The sequence below is a fragment of the Zootoca vivipara genome, chromosome 2, assembly GCF_963506605.1.
Source record: "Zootoca vivipara chromosome 2, rZooViv1.1, whole genome shotgun sequence".
Classification (NCBI taxonomy): Eukaryota; Metazoa; Chordata; class Lepidosauria; order Squamata; family Lacertidae; genus Zootoca; species Zootoca vivipara.
In genome coordinates, this window is record NC_083277.1 from 122,483,204 (window position 1) to 122,500,477 (window position 17,274).

At 45.4% G+C, this 17,274-nt stretch overlaps 1 protein-coding gene across 10 annotated transcripts in view; it reads left to right on the plus strand.

The window, feature by feature from the left end:
- Nucleotides 1–17,274, plus strand: part of SPRYD3 (SPRY domain containing 3) — a 43,736-nt gene that overhangs the window by 980 nt on the left and 25,482 nt on the right. For 5 of the 10 annotated variants that reach the window (XM_035102016.2, XM_035102039.2, XM_035102025.2 and 2 more), the window contains exons 2-6: nt 1,389–1,535; nt 2,801–2,876; nt 5,536–5,660; nt 8,242–8,377; nt 9,040–9,231. In XM_035102016.2, the coding sequence (XP_034957907.2) occupies nt 1,408–1,535; nt 2,801–2,876; nt 5,536–5,660; nt 8,242–8,377; nt 9,040–9,231 (657 nt within the window). In that variant the 5' untranslated portion in view covers nt 1,389–1,407. The remainder of the gene's footprint in view (nt 1–1,388; nt 1,536–2,800; nt 2,877–5,535; nt 5,661–8,241; nt 8,378–9,039; nt 9,232–17,274) is intronic. The other 5 variants (XM_035102002.2, XM_060272185.1, XM_035102009.2 and 2 more) reach the window with 2 other exon arrangements.

The window sequence follows — 17,274 nt, forward strand, 5'->3', positions numbered from 1 at the left end:
AAACATATTTTCAAGACCCCTCACTGAAGAAATTTGTAAACATTAAGTTTCATCCCCTAAATTGACAGGTCCTAATACCACAGACTGCTGGAAATTGCAAGTGGAAAATGTGCTGCAGCACTCCTTGTGGACTTCTGCAGGCGTCTCATTGTTTGATTAGATGGGGCTCTGGTTTGATCCAATGGGTCTTCTCTTCAGTGTTAGAAACTCCCATTGTTCGGTGCATTTTGCAACTGAGAATATCATTAGCGTGAGCAGTTTTCTGAGCTCTGGGTGCAGTACAGCGCCTAAGATTTCAGATTAAAACTTCAGCGTGGAAGCAAAGGAGGACTTTTTCCTGCCTCTCCACTCAAGAATAATAGGGGGGGGCAGGGGAAGGACTAGAACATGTGAAAAATGAACATAATATTTTAGCTGCAGCTCATTCATTTTCAGCTTTGTATTCTTTTTATTAAAAAATCACGCCTAGACATTCTGTTGTTGCACCCATAATCTGGGTTTAAGGTGCCATTTAGTTCCTAGCTTTCATCTCTCAGTTCCCAATGCTGTTCCTCTTAGGTTGCATTCTAGCCACCACATGACTCTGAGTGGAATATCGAGGTTTCTGTAGACCGTAGATGAGTTGTGGCTGCCCCGAGAAAGTTGGAGCATGTTCTAAGCAAGCACCACTAGCAGAACAGGTGTGAAGGCACACCTGTTTAGCCAAGCATTTCCCCATAACCTGTACTTTGGATTTTATTATTTTAAATGTCATGCTTTTTTAAACTTTGGTTTAATGCATACAGGCAACTCCACATTTGCATAGGGGTTGGTTCTGAGACACTGTTCTGTCCCAGTTCTGGTGCCGAAAATGGCGCATGCGTTAGTTGTCACATGTGCCTCTTTTTGTGGGAAGCTGAGTAGTTGTCAACTTAATAACTGAGTTGTGCAATTGTACACTTGACATTTGATTGTGTAATGCTGAGTTAACACTGCTTGGTGCAGGATTAAGGAATGGTAATCAGTTTGCTGCAGTGGCTGGAGCAACTTGGTTGAAATGGATGCTGTTGAGATAACATCACTAACTGTTGGAAACTGGTTATCCCAAGTATCCCACTCCTGGTTTTCTAGTAGATTGTCCATATCTGTCTTGGAAGCTTCATGACCAGCTGAGGGTTTGAACCTTGTTTTATTTTGTCCAAACTTGTTCCACTAGGGATTGGGGAGCAGAAATGTAAACCATTATTAGTAGCAGTGATGATGATGATGATGTGTGTAATGGCTGCTTGCTAACACAATAAGCAGAACTGATGCCTATAGTATATTCCCTGGAACCTCTGGATTCATGGCAATGCGGCATTTGCTCAGTTCAACATGGACTTCTTTTTGAACATGATCTTCTCCCATAGGTAGATCCTTACAGCCATAATGGATGATTTAAACCTGCACTACAGATTTCTGAACTGGAGGAGAAGGATCCGGGAGATCCGAGAGGTGCGAGCTGTTCGCTACCAAGAAAGGTTCAAACATATCCTTGTTGATGGAGACACATTAAGGTAATTTTTGGTGCTGAGAAAGCCGAGGAATCTATTTTGGACTTTTGAAGAAGCACACTTTGCATTTATTAGATATTCTTACAAGAATATGATAATATATTTAATATTTATATCCCGCCAATCTGGCTGGGTTTCCCCAGCCACTCTGGGCGGCTCCCAATAGAATATTAAAAACACGATAAAACATTAAAAACTTTCCTAAACAGAGCTGCCTTCAGATGTCTTCTAAAAGTCAGGTAGTTGTTTATTTCCTTGACATCTGATGGGAGGACGTTCCACAGGGCGGGTGCCACTACCGAGAAGGCCCTCTGCCTGGTTCCCTGTAACCTCACTTCTCGTATGTGGAATAAACTCAGATCTACAAGACAGATGGCCTAGTTGTTGAAACAATCAGAGCACCAAAAGTTTTAAACTCCAGAATGGCTGTACTGGATTAAGAATATTTCTGTGTGCACCAGAAATTTAATGGCATTTAAGCCCCACCTCACTGCTGACTTTCCTTTTTATAAAAAAAGAAAGAAAAAAGTTCATAGATCACTCTCCTTCTTTAGTGACCCACTTGGTACAGCAACTTTGCTGTCATTTAGAACAGGTTGGTCAGCTGACTGAGTGGGTCAGACCTAACCATTAAAGCAATTTTATCTCTCTTTGGTAACTCTCCAGACAACATATTAAAAAGAAAATATTTCTAAGTTGTAAAATAAAACCGAAGTTCTCTAGTCCTGAATTATAGGGAAAGAAATAAGTGTTTTAAAATTGGAGAACTGACGTCTGGGTCATTTAATTCCTTTTGTGGCTTTTAAACTCTCCTGCCCTGTAAACCAAATGTTGAAGGTCTCTAAAGCATTGAATTATACACCTTTGCTGAGGTCAGTTGTAGCCAGATCCCTCTGGATGTTGTTAGACTACAACTCCCATCAGCCTCAGCTAGCATGTACCCGTGGTTAGATATGATAGGAACTATAGTTTATCAACATCTGGAGGGCACCATGTTGGCTACCTCTGGCCCAGTTATTCTGTCTCCAAGTGGCTTCTAGCCTAGTCAGTGTCATGAAGAAATACCGTATCAGTAGTGTAGAGATCTTGCTCCAGGAAGGAGGTGATTGCTGAAGTTTAGGGCTTTACTGTTGATAGTCCCTTGCTTCTTTTGTCGTAGCCTCATATCTAGGCCTCAGTTTTCTTACCGGTATTTGCTTCTGCTTCTAAAGCTTTTTGCATTCTGTACTTTGATTAGTGGAGAAGCTGACCTCATATCTTTTCTGCAGTTACCATGGAAATTCTGGTGAAGTCGGCTGCTATGTTGCTCCTCGCCCACTGACCAAAGACAACAATTATTTTGAGGTAACTTGCTCAGCTCTCTTGACAATTGGGAGGCATCTTTTTTTGTTTCTTTTTTTCTTTTTGCAACAGGTTTGGAGCAACAGCATTTTGATAAATGCTGTTAACTCTGTGGTTTTCACTTTTTGTGTCTTAACAGTTTTGTTTTCTGTTGCTGCTGAGGGCCAGGCTAGAACCAGCTGTTTGGCAGTGGGTTAGGCTGGCTTAGGAGGTTCTCCTTCCTTTGGATGTATTTAAGGAGAGCCTAGGCAGCCATTTGTTAGAGATGTTGTAGTTTCACGATTTCTGCATTGAAGGGAAAAAGTCAGGTATGACAAACATAATAGTGGGGGTTGGGTCAAGGGAAGAGCTGCTAATGATGGTAAACATCCTAGAACCACCAAGCTGAGTAGAGCCCAGCAGCAATGTATGGTGGTCTACTGTGACCTTTAAACCATCTCTCAATGCTGCTTGTAAACAGAGTTGTCCTGGACATGGCAGACCATAATACAGTATATGGCTGACAGGACTGCATTTGTATTGATGGGTCTTAGAATGTGTAAAAACTCATTCTAGGTAAGTTGAGGCTCTGGCACGGTAAGTCGTTGCTAAGCATATTAAGGGCTCCAAGCAGTGACAGAGTGTTCTTTGCTGGTGCCTGGGGTGGGTGGAGTGCGCCGCCAGATCGATGCCTGCCCACTGGAGCTAGCGGCACTGTGCTGCGCTGTGCCACCTGCCTGGCCATGGCATTGGGGAGCCTGACTGGCCAACACTGCTGACGCCACCCTACTTTGAGGGGTGCATTCACAGCATCCTGCAAGTGCAGTGCCATTTTGTGAGACTCGTAAAATGGCACAGGGCTGGCAGGGCGTATGCCTATTGCGTCCTTCTGAAGCCATCCTCCATACATAGTGGGGAGAACTGTTTTTAAGAGCATTTGAGTTGCCTTTGACAGTCTGTGCGTGGTAGAGAATCTGGCAATTGATGCTAAGGCCATGTCATGTCCTTACGCCATTGGCTCAGCAGGATTCATTGCCAGTGGGGTCATTGTGCTAGCAAGTTAGTGGGAAGGGGAGAGCAGATTCCATTCTCCAGATTTGGATCTTTATGTAGCCAAAATGGAGGTAGCAACTGATCAATGGTCTTGGGCAAACTCAAGGTTTGCAGAAATACTAAATAATCCTTAGGAGTGCCCCCCCCCAAACACCACAGCCCAATGATGACTGAACATTCTTCATGAGGATGAAATGCTGACAGACTTGTGGGGTGGAGTGGGAGCAGAAACCTGGAGCAAGTATGCCATGGAGTGTCCTGGAAAAGGGGCCTTGGTAGAATTTTGCACTCTTAACCACCACATTTTGTTGCAGATCCCACTTGTAATATTTACCGGTAATAGCTATTTGACCCATTCTCCACATTCTTGTGAGCAGAGAGATGTGTGGTCCCAAAAGGTAGATAATTTCACGATAGTGGGCAGAATCAAGTGTGGTGTGAACAGACTTCAACTTTCCCTACTTTCTCCTGCACTCCCCAGATCTTCTCTGGAGAGTCCCCTAATCCCCTAAGCAGATTTTGAAGATGTGCAGGAGAGAGGAGAGGAAGGTGAAGTCATGTTGCTCAAGTGGATGTTCATTCTGCTTACACACAGTTGGATACAATCTTAGCCCAGGGGTTGGCAACCTAAGGCCCATGGGTCACAAGCGGCCCACGGGGGTCATTTAACCTGCCTATGAGCCGCCCCCGAACTGAGCCGCTCGCTCAGCAAGTCCCAGTGCACTGCACTAAACCAGCGTAGCGCGATGTGGGGCTCGCTTCTGTGGTGCCGGAAATCGCGTCTGCACAGACGCAGAAAATCGGGGTGGGGGGTGCGCAATCTGGCCCACAGCGGGATCTCCACTAGAGTGAACCAGCCCAGGCAAGGTAAATCTTGCCGACCCCTATTCTGAGCCATTATAGAGTGTGTTACGGAGTTTAAAATGCTCTTGTGTCTTATGTCTGAAATCTTCATAACAAACCCTATGCAGGCATGTCCAACAGGTAGATCGTGATCTACTAGTAGATCACTGGACGTCTGCGGTAGATCACTGGTAGATCATTGGCTCCCTCCAAAGAAGCTGAACAACTGTGACTCCCCTAAAAAAATCTTAACATTTTACGTCCCCCCTGAAAAAACTCAACAACTTTGACCTGAACCTCCCCAAAATGGACCTCCTTCCTTCCTAAAAAAAGCTCAACAACTTTGACCTGAACCCCCAAAAAGGGTGTAGATCACTGTCAGTTTTTAACTCTGTGAGTAGATCGCAGTCTCTTGGGAGTTGGCCACCCCTGCATGTCAGTAGTATGCCCATGTTGCAGATGGAAAATTTGAAGTCAAGAGATTAGTACCTTCCCTAAAGTCACCTACATATTTTTTTTGTATGAGAGATTTGTGCCGGGAACTTGTTCCTCTTAGTTCATATGCTACAGTGACTCTGCTATCTTGTCATGTCAAATAACATTTCTCACCTCTAGTCCCCAATATTATTTATTGTTACATTCTGCACAAAAGTCAGCTTGTTTTAAAATCTACTCAGCAACCCACACATGTTTCCTTTATATACCAGGCAGGAAACCGGCCCTCTTCCTTGGAGGAAAGTCTTGGTACTACTGTCTTGGTACATTCTTTCTTCCGTCTTGTTCCTAGGTGTCAATTGTGGACAGTGGTGTGCGAGGGACCATTGCAGTGGGGCTGGTGCCTCAGTATTATAGCCTGGACCATCAACCCGGATGGCTACCGGATTCAGTTGCCTACCATGCCGATGATGGCAAGTGAGTTAACTGCTTACCTTTCAGGAGCTTAAGAGCCATTCTGCATGTTTTTCCTTCCATGGGTGTAAGAAATAAGTATGGCCAGTGCTTTGTTTCGGGGGGGGGGAAATGCAGGGGGACGCATTATCCCTAAACATTTGGTGAATCTAAGTTTGGCCTCATTGAGGGGCAGTATTTCAATATGAGTAGGAAAATGAGAGTACCCCAAACATTTTTTTTTTAGAAAAAAGCACTGACTGGCGGTCAATTGATTCAGCAGAACTTGGTTGCTTCAATTTGCCATTCATAAAATCCATACTTTTACTTGCTTTTAGGTGATGCACATGTGCCATGACTGGCTCTCTCCTGCGTTTGATGGAATAGAGCAGGGGTCCCCAGACTTACCGGGCTTCGGGCCGGTGCCCGCCGCGCCGACCGCGCGGCGGGCCGGCCCGCAGGGGAGTGCGCGTGCAGCGGGCCGGAGGGCGGGGGAGTGCGCGCCCGTGCGCATGTGCACACGCACACGGTCGGGGAAAAAATCGCTGAAAATCGCTTGTGCGCATGCGTATGGGCCTCCCCCGACCCGGAAGTGCATCGGAAAAGACCTCTTCTGGGTCGGGAGAGGCCCATACGCATGCGCACAAAGGATTTTCGGCGATTTTTTGCCGATTTTGAAGATCGCCGCCGCGCCGCGCGCCGTAAGAGCGGGCAGCGGGCGGCAGGGGTTGTCGCGGGCCGGATTGGGAGGCCAATTGGGCCGCATCCGGCCCGGGGACCGTAGTTTGGGGACCCCTGGAATAGAGGGTTCTAAGATGAAGCAAACTCTTAGTTTTTCATTTTAAAATGTTACTTTGAAATGTATCATCTCATTCAGTGACTACCCACCTGGTAGATCAAATGAGTTAAGCAAGTTATCTTATACTTTAGTTGCCTAAACATTGCAGCCACTGAAATAATTCAATGTGAGCTCTTAGGTGTAATAATTTCATGTATATCTGATACACACGCGCGCGCGCGCGCGCACACACACACACACACTCACTTATGTGAGGGAAACTGGAATTAGAAGCAGGTTTCCAGTGCATTTACAGTAGGTAAAATACCCACATTTTGCAAGGTTCACACATGGTGGTGTGCATTCTTTATTTCCCCCTCCGCTTCTCCTGGTGACAGTGTGTATTTCTTAAGTGTGTATTTGCATCTGAAGGTCTTCTTCTGCTGCACATACCGGTACCACCATAAGAAGGAAAGTTGGTGGCCCCTGGAGAGTGATGCCCTGCCTGTGAAATTCCCTCCAGGTCTGGTGTCTGCTTTGTTTTCATTTTGTTGCTAGGCAAAGACCTTTCCTTTCCCAGGTTGTTAACATTGCTAACTTTTAAAGCTTCTAATTCTTTTTGAGTTGTTGTGAGTTCCATTGCTTGGAATTGTATACTGTACTTTGCTTTCTTTTTCTTTTAGATGACTTGTGGTTTGTTGGCTTTTACTGTTTTGAAAGCTGCCTTAGGAATGCTGATTGGCCATTGAAGGCTGAGGGTATATGTTTCAGAAATAATAAACAATTTTTAAAAGAGCTGCCAGGGCTTAGGTTCCATGGGAAAACTCTCTTCCCCTTACATCATATGCTTTGAAGAGTTGTGGCTCCTCAGTATTGAGGCACTGTGTGCCCATGCTTGCATGCACACGGGACTCTTCTCAGAGAATCTGGGTTGCTTGCTACAGCAGCCATTCTTGCTTGCTTGCAGATCTTACTCTTGTGCTTGAAAGCTCCATGGGGTTGCCATTCTGTGTTTTGCAGCACAGAGGGGAGAGGAGGGAGAGTGATCAGAGTAGTTGCGTGTGAGGAGAAACCCTGAAGAAGGCATCTTGGAGGCTTTGCAGGGCCTGACACTCCCCCATTTTCAGCAACCATTATTTTAGATTTGGAGTTGCTATCCTCTGGCCCTCCAGGTGTTGTTGGACACCGCCCATCAGCCAGCATAGACAGTGGCCAGGGATGGTTGTTGAAGTTGAAGAACTTCTGGAGAGCCAACTGGATCCCCTGCTCTAGAATCTTGGCTTGACTGGCATGTGTCTGGGGAGTTATGTATTCTATTGTTTTTTTTGGGGGGGCAGTAAGATTTACTCCTCTCATTTGCCTCATCAGCCCCCCCCCAATCTTCTTTAACCCTTGCTTAAAGTACCACAGTGGTACTGGGAAGGAAATCAGTCTTTTTGGTTTCTGAATCTGTCTTCTCCCACTCTAGCAGTGGACTGCTGTAGGATGTTGGTGCCTTTCTGATACCATTGTGTAAGTAGCCAATTCTAGAATACAGATAAGATAATAGGGCTGGGATTCTGGCTATGCCCTCTTTTCAAGGGAACTTTGAAGGATCACTTGTGACATTTCTGGGTACTTCTGTTTGGTGAGGAAATGGATAGAACTTAGTGTGAAACCTTAAACGGTGAGCTTCCCAAACTCAGAGTGTTCTTTAAGATTATAGACCTGTTTACTGTTACCCTATTAGTCTTGTGCATCATAATATTGTTCATTTTTCCTTGGATAATGACACATCCTGTTCATTAAAACTTACTTCAAGATCTGCTTGTGTGTTTACCCATCCAGACTTTACAATGGCCGAGCCAAGGGCCGTCAGTTTGGGACAAAATGCAGCTCTGGGGACCGGATTGGCTGTGGGATTGAGCCAGTGTCTTTTGAAGTCCAGACAGCTCAAATATTCTTCACCAAAAATGGAAAGAGGGTGAGTTTGGTAGCTTCTCTGTTGGGGGTTAAAGGAGGCATTGCCCTGGGGCACATCATGCAGCAGCCTTGCTAAAACTAAGCAGGTCTGGGTCTAGTCAGTTCCTGAATGGGTGGCTTCCTGGTAACCCCATGGAACCCCAAGGAAGAAAGGTGGATATATAAATGAAACAGAAAATATAATATTTTCCCCTCCCAGAGGAGCTTCCCGGAGGCCACCTATTGAGTTGATGAATGAAATGAGATTTGACCCAGGAAAATCCTGGCTTACGTACTTGGAGTCATCTGTCACACATTAAAAGAGAATGAGGTGATGGAATCCTGGACTGTACCCACCTTGATTTGCGAGTGGAATTTCATTTTTTAACTCTTTCCCCATATAAAACAATCCCCTCCTTGCATGTAGAGAACTTGGCACATCAAGGGGAGACCTACTCTGTACCTTCTGATAACCTTGCTAGTTATCTAAATACAAAGGGATTTTTTAAAATCTCCCCCACAACAGCAGTCTGAAGTGGTACAGTCCAAGAACTCTGCCAACTCACTCTGCCACTTCATTCTGTGTAATCTGTAGAATGGTTCTATGCCAGTTCACTACACTGATGTGTTCTGGAAAACAGAAGCAGCACTATGTATAACAGAGAGATTGGCTTCCTCCCACAGGTGGGCTCCACTATAATGCCACTTTCCCCAGAGGGGCTCTTCCCAGCTGTGGGAATGCACTCACTTGGGGAAGAGGTCAGACTCCATCTTCATGCGGAGCTGGGCAACGAGGAAGAGGACGACAGCATCATGATGGTGGACAGCTATGAGGATGAATGGGGCCGACTGCACGATGTGAAAGTGTGTGGCACAGTGAGTGAGCATCTCTTGGAGGGCTGGGGTGTGATGGATCTCCTGGGTAAGACACCTGTGCTTTGGGGGAAAGCCTCAAAGACCCACCCAGAGAGCAGCTACTTGCTCTCTGGAGTGTGTATCTGAGTGGGAGGGAGGGGTATCCTATCCTCTGTAGACTTGTCCAGCCCTATGAATAGTTGCCATTCATCCCAGCTGCAAATTTGGGTGATCAGTTCATAAACAAAGTGACGCCAACCAAAAATAGGGTGGTGGTTTCTTTATGCTTGAGGGACACTCTAGATAAGGGTCTCCAGCTGCTGTTGGACTACAGCTTCCATCATCTCTAGCTAGCAAGACCAGTGGCAGGGATGATGGGAACTAGTCCAAAAATAGCTGGAGACCCAAGTTTGGAAAACCCTGCTCTAGATATACAGTAAATGTTTAACTGTCTATGTTTAAAGCTGCTTAAACAACCTGGTAAGGAATGCTGAGTCTTGAGGAATTATGGGGTGTTGAGTATCCAGTTTAAGGGTGTGGGAAAGAGGAAAGGAGAAAGGAAGGAATAACAGGGAATTGGCCTCCCTAAGTTCCCAATAACTTTTTGTAAGTATATTGAAGAGGGGATTAAGGTTGGGGGAGATGGTTCAAAAAAGTAGATTTCCTTGCACAATACAGGGAACGTCAGGAGTCAGGAAAGGAAAAGTGACCCCTTTCCCCTCTCCAGACCCACCCTCCCCCCAAACACAGACACACAACCACCCCAAGTTCAGTGCTGTCAGGCAGCACTAAATCAGATCCCTCTATGTCTCCATAGCACAGCCGGGGAAGGACTCAAGCAGGACAGGACAGTCAAAGTGTCTTCTCTCCCTGCTCCTACTCCTCACTTCCCTGAATAGCACAAGTTCTGAGCTGACCAGAACCCTCCATAGCTTGTTCGGATCAGGATGCTTTGCAAAGTTCTGTTGCAGGCTCTACTTTTTATTCTCTGCATGTACCTTTGATTATTGGTTGTTGAGGACAAATTGGCAGGGGGATAGGTGTGATTACTGTCCTCTCCTGCTTTATGAGGGTCCCAGTTTCGGTAATAGAATGCCAGAAGCATTTAGATGCACTGTTGGCCTTAATCTGGCAGGCTCATTTACATGAAAAAGACACGTACCTTTTTTCGCTTGGTGATGCAGATCTGCAGTCATGTTGGGGACTTAACCATGTGGAGTGCATAACTCTTGCTGGTATCTCTCAGCTTCATTGACTGGTGGGGGAGATTCAGTACAAGCTGAAATGCCATGTCTCTGTGTATTTGGAGAAGTTGCACTTGGCCTAAAGCCAGTTGGCACTAACCATTCAGCAAAGCATGCTCTAGCGCAGAGGTTTTCAGCCCTTTTGAGTCCATGGCTCCTTTGACCAAGTTCATTTTTCTGCAGCACCCCTGTGGCGCTCAGGAGTCCAGTAATGTCACCCATTGCCTGCAGAGCTGGCAGCCTCTCACCATTTTTTGTTCCTTCAGCCTTCTCTCCTCTCCCCTCCCCTTGGGAGTCCTCTGGGCAGCCGCTACTGCTGTTCCTGGTCTCTGAGCTGCCCCGCCCCTGTCCCCAAAGAGATGTGTCTCCTAACACTGCCCCACAGGGGCTTGGGACTTGTTTGTCCATTCCCGACAGCAAGAGCTGGCGGACTGACAGGCTGGGCCCCCCTGCTTGCTTGCTTGCATACTCCGAGGCTGCCTCAACTCCTGGCAACCAGCACTCCCTGGCCAGGCCCAGAGGCACCATTTGCCTGTGGAGCTTGTAGCCAGGACTGGTGCAACAAACAGCCACGCAAGCCTTTGGGAGGCAGAGACTTGAGAGGGCATCAGAGGAGGGAGGGAAGCAAAGAGGGACAGAGACCAGTGTTGCCCATGTCACATAATTCAAGGCACCCCAGGGTGCCATGATACACTGGTTGAAAACCACTGCTCTAAGGTGTTGTCAGGGGACCACCAGGGGTCAGCGGAGAGCCTGGTGGATCAGAGCGAGGGCTCTCGGAAGCTGCCAGAGCCCTAGCGTCTGGCAGCTTCCTCTGGAAGGTGGGACTGAGGCTCAGGAGGAGATGCAAACCCTTAGGGATGTTGTGGAGATGGGAGCTTCAGAGGGAAAGTTGCAGAGGAGGAGGCTCCACGAGCCACAGAGCCGGTCCCTCAACTGACCAGCTCTAGTGGAGAGGGTGCTCCACCAGCACCCTCACCCCAACAGAGGAGGGACCAACGGAGGAGGTTCAGGGTGCCCTGGGGGTTATGCTGGCAGAAATCACGAAGGGAGGTGCTCCTGGATTCTGAATCAGATTAGTACAGTCATGCTTTTTGATGCTCTGTCTTGTACATATTATGTATATAATAAAACCCTGTAAAAACCAAGCACGGGGTTGGAGTCGCTTACTCGTGAGGAAGCTACCAACACCATTACAGGTGTGGAGTGTACGGCTTTGCTCCTCTGAATTCTCTGTTATTCCAAAAGTGACCTGATTTCCTCATGGGATAGCATATGCTGCCAATATATACTGATTGCTGTGCAGGATGTAGAAGAGCAGAATAACTAGTATGCTGAAGTGTGGCATTGCCAGGAGAAGGAAAGAGGGTCTGCTTGTGTGTATGGGAGTGCTGGAATAGGGAGTGGGTGGGTTGGAGGTGGGTACAGGGCTTAAGGGTGCTGACAAAATAATGGACTTGTATGGATTTAGTGATGGATCTTGAGCCTGTCTTCCCTCCTTCCTGCTTTATTTTCAGACTGGCCTCTTAGTTTGTGATCAGTTCTTTAGAAATCAAAAATAGAGCTGTCTGGGCCTGAATCTGCTCTACATCTCCCTCCAGTGAGGAGTGGGTGAGCAGCCCAGTAACCCAACAGCACCCTTCTTGCTTGCTCTCCTCTCTAGGGGCCCTGACTAAGCACTTTGTGCCCTGAGACTCCTTGTGTCCTTGTTTTAGAAGCATTTTTTTCTGTCTCTTGTGGTCTCAGATTGATGCTTGGCAGCATGTGAAAGAGAATCTGCTGAAATCCCAAGGGCTGGACAGAGTACACCAGCCTTCCCTCCCTCAGGGTGGTGGGAGAGGAAAAATACAGCCTTATGTCTAAAGTGAGATGTGTTTTTCAGTCCTAGTTTTTTGGGAAGTGGGGTCCAACTGTCTACTAAGCAATACTTTGAGCACATGCCTCATATGCTCTGTAGCACTCTCCCCTTCATATATTCTGACCCATTCTGGGAGCTCTGCTTTCAAACCTCCTGTTCCTTGTATTCACACCACATTCTTTCACTTAGTTTTTGGCTGGGTGCCTCCCAGATGTAATGCTGCAGCCCGTTGTACGAAGTCAGGGTGAGGAGCCTGTGGTGCTCCCATATGTTGTTGGACTCCCAGCTTCTTTAATCTCTACTCAACATAGTCCAGTGGTCAGGGAAGATGAGAGTTGTAGTCCAGCAACATCTGGAGGGCCAAAGATGCTCTGCCCCTGTGCTAAGTGGTGGTGATTCCTTGTGACGCTCTGGAGTTGAATATCCACATTGTCTGTTGTTGGTTCTGCTGCAAAGGAGGCTTTGGTGAAGATATTTTGGTTTAATCCCTTGCTAATGCTGATTGTGCTATTCTTTTCTCCCAGAATTTCTCATCTGGCTTTCTTATTGCTGTTCAACAAATGAAAGCCTAGCTCTCATTGTGGTGGCAAACCTGACTGCTGGTGTGATGTAGATCTGTATGGTCCAGTCTACCTACATACAAAAAAAAACCAACAGTTTTTTTTAAAAAATATTTCCCTGTATATAGAAAACAGAATCTTGGGGATGTGCAGAAGATTTTATTTATTGTATCTATTAAAATCAGTTCGTGAGAATTAGGCTGAAATAATCTTGCAGTATGTGCCTTTGAGTTCACTGAATGTTCCTAGGATGAAGAGGTGGCCTTGGGTGCCAAACAGGCATTATATCAAAGTTCTGTACTGGAGTCATTTTTAAATGGCTATGTAAGAACCTAAAGCCTCTGATGAGTTACTAGTTGATTTGGTGTTGTGCCACCTAGAATCTTGCTCTATGACACTAGTTTGAATTCAAACTCGGATAAAAAGTTCACTGGGTGACCTTGGCCTAGTTCCCTTCATTCAGCCTAACACACCTCACAAGCTTGTTGTGAGGCTAAAATGGGACAGAGGCTTATGATCCTGACACTGAGTTCCTTAGAAGAAGGGTGGGATAAAAATGTAATATTGTTGTTGTTGTTGTTTAGTCGTTTAGTCGTGTCCGACTCTTCGTGACCCCATGGACCATAGCACGCCAGGCACTCCTGTCTTCCACTGCCTCCCGCAGTTTGGTCAAACTCATGTTCGTAGCTTCGAGAACACTGTCCAACCATCTTGTCCTCTGTCGTCCCCTTCTCCTAGTGCCCTCCATCTTTCCCAACATCAAGGTCTTTTCCAAGGATTCTTCTCTTCTCATGAGGTGGCCAAAGTATTGGAGCCTCAGCTTCACGATCTGTCCTTCCAGGGAGCACTCAGGGCTGATTTCCTTCAGAATGGATAGGTTTGATCTTCTTGCAGTCCATGGGACTCTCAAGAGTCTCCTCCAGCACCATAATTCAAAAGCATAAATTCTTCAGCGATCAGCCTTCTTTATGGTCCAGCTCTCACTTCCATACATCACTACTGGGAAAACCATAGCTTTAACTATACGGACCTTTGTAGGCAAGGTGATGTCTCTGCTTTTTAAGATGCTGTCTAGGTTTGTCATTGCTTTTCTCCCAAGAAGCAGGCATCTTTTAATTTCGTGACTGCTGTCACCATCTGCAGTGATCAAGGAGCCCAAGAAAGTAAAATCTCTCACTGCCTCCATTTCCTCCCCTTCTATTTGCCAGGAGGTGATGGGACCAGTGGCCATGATCTTGGTTTTTTTGATGTTGAGCTTCAGACCATATTTTGCGCTCTCCTCTTTCACCCTCTTTAAAAGGTTCTTTAATTCCTCCTCGCTTTCTGCCATCAAGGTTGTGTCATCTGCATATCTGAGGTTGTTGATATTTCTTCCGGCAATCTTAATTCCGGCTTGGGATTCATCTAGTCCAGCCTTTCGCATGATGAATTCTGCATATAAGTTAAATAAGCAGGGAGACAATATACAACCTTGTCGTACTCCTTTCCCAATTTTGAACCAATCAGTTATTCCATATCCAGTTCTAACTGTAGCTTCTTGTCCCACATAGAGATTTCTCAGGAGACAGATGAGGTGATCAGGCACTCCCATTTCTTTAAGAACTTGCCATAGTTTGCTGTGGTCGACACAGTCAAAGGCTTTTGCATAGTCAATGAAGCAGAAGTAGACGTTTTTCTGGAACTCTCTAGCTTTCTCCATAATCCAGCGCATGTTTGCTATTTGGTCTCTGGTTCCTCTGCCCCTTCGAAATCCAGCTTGCACTTCTGGGAGTTCTCGGTCCACATACTGCCTAAGCCTGCCTTGTAGAATTTTAAGCATAACCTTGCTAGCGTGTGAAATGAGCGCAATTGTGCGGTAGTTGGAGCATTCTTTGGCACTGCCCTTCTTTGGAATTGGGATGTAGACTGATCTTCTCCAATCCTCTGGCCATTGCTGAGTTTTCCAAACTTGCTGGCATATTGGGTGTAGCACCTTAACAGCATCATCTTTTAAAGTTTTAAATAGTTCAGCTGGAATATCATCACTTCCACTGGCCTTGTTATTAGCAATGCTTTCTAAGGCCCATTTGACTTCACTCTCCAAGATGTCTGGCTCGAGGTCAGCAACCACACTACCTGGGGTGTACGAGACCTCCATATCTTTATGGTATAATTCCTCTGTGTATTCTTGCCACCTCTTCTTGATGTCTTCTGCTTCTGTTAGGTCCTTACCACTTTTGTCCTTTATTATGGTAATCTTTGTACAAAATGTTCCTTTCATATCTCCAATTTTCTTGAACAGATCTCTGGTTTTCCCCATTCTATTGTTTTCCTCTATTTCTTTGCATTGCTCATTTAAGAAGACCCTCTTGTCTCTCCCAAACTTGAAGCTCCCCAAGTTCTCACATGGGATATTGGTAGGGCCATGTCTACTCTGGCCACAAAAATTAATGTGCATAAGCGTTCTAATTCTGCACCAGGGAAATCTGACTTGTGCAACTGGTGTGGTTTTTGCAAACGGAGAACCTCTTCATGGATATTACTATTTTATAAAATGCTACTGGTTTTGCAAGTAGTGAGGAATGGCAAGGAGTCACAGATTTCCATTGGTGGAAAAAACATTAAGTCTCCTCTCACATTCCAGCTGCTGTAAGCTCTAGTTGTGAGTTGAACAGCAATATGCATTTTCTTGCCGTTACTTAAAGAATTGTGGCACACACCTAGTCCTGGATATTGATATTCATGTGAGTTGGGTTTATCAGCGTATTTCAGTCGCTGCTCTTGCATTCAAATCTCTGGAATGTTTCTTGCATGGCTGTCAGTGTTGACCTAGAACCATCTGGGCCAGATGTTCACTCAGCTTCATTTGTGAAAGCTTCCAGTGATAGATTTGCTTATCTTGCCTGCTAAAAGTGCCCTGTTGCCTAATGCTGTCGTTGTTAACAGAATATAACTTGGGGTGGGTGGGGGAAGGGCCATCTATAATTTTAAAATTGTTCTCATTCTGTCCTTCCCATAGCAGCCATAAGGGAGCCATTTGGCACCCACATACCCTTCAGCAGCCCAGTGTGTATTACTGAATCCTGCAGTCTTCTATGCATTCAGAACAGCAAGTTCTTCTGACCCTGATAGCATTATTATCCTTGGAAACAAGTCATGGTTGGGGAGCTGGTGGATAACATGCATTAAGTGCATAAAGTATATTTCCTCCCCCCCCCTTAAAATTATATTTTATTGAACAATTTCAGAAAGTGATGTATTTGATATATATCAAGCATGTGTTGGAATACATGCAATTGCATGTATATGGAATACTACAATTGCAAAATGCATAATATATGATAAACCATAATTCTGGGACTCACTAGGAAATCATCACTTAAAATTCTCAAGGTAATAAGAGAAACACCAAAAAAGCCTTTTCATCTCTAACATGGAATGCTTTAATGCAATATTAATATAATGCAGAGTTCATAAATTAAACAATATAAAAATCTTTTCCATTTCTATCTTAGGCATCAATATCTGCTTACGCAAATGATTGATGGACATTAATTTCTCAAGTTTTCATGCTTCTTGAACTTGCTTGATAAGTTTATGTATAATGGCAAAATTCCAAAATTTATAAAGCCTTTCCCCCACCATTGTGCAATGCAAAAGCTTTTCTTTTCTGTTGAATCAGAGATGATAAACTAGTGGCAGGCAGGCTGCATCTGGCCCCCAGCACCACCATTAAATCTTAATCCAAGGTGTGGTTAACAGAAGAACATTGTTCAGACAGTTTCATCTGTAATGAAAGGTTTTTGTTTGTTTGTTTTAAATCTAATAGGGTGTAGATTTTTTGTATTGCTAACTCTTTTGCAAAGGACTGTTGGCAGTTTGCCTCTTAAAGTGGTCTTTCCGGAAGCTCATTTGTTTTCGTGTGCAGCCTGCACCCAAGAAATTGATCACATATGTCCCCAGACATTGGAAGCAGGTGATAAGATTGACTACTGCAAGACGCAGGGAAATTCTTTTAAAAAATATTCATAGCAAGAAGCTTGATGCCAACCTGCCTTTAATAACTCTCCTAATAGCCCCAGGGTACAAGGATTTATGTGCATGCAAGTGAATGTACTGGTGTGTGTGTGTGTGTGTGTGTGTGTGTGTGCGTGTGTGCGCGCGCGCTAGTCGTGGAGGAAGGTCTTCCCGACCTCTGCAAAGCAAAGAACATGAGTGGCCATACATGTTTGTGAGGGGAGTGAAGGATTCCTCTCAAGGTGATGCACACACTACACTCAATATTTCAAATGTGCTCATGAATCCAAAAGGTTGGCCACTCCTACCCTAGCATAAGAACACAGGAGCCTTGTAGAGCAGACCAAAAGTTCATCTCATCTAGCATCCTGTTCTCACAGTGGCCAACCAAATGCCCCTTGTAAGC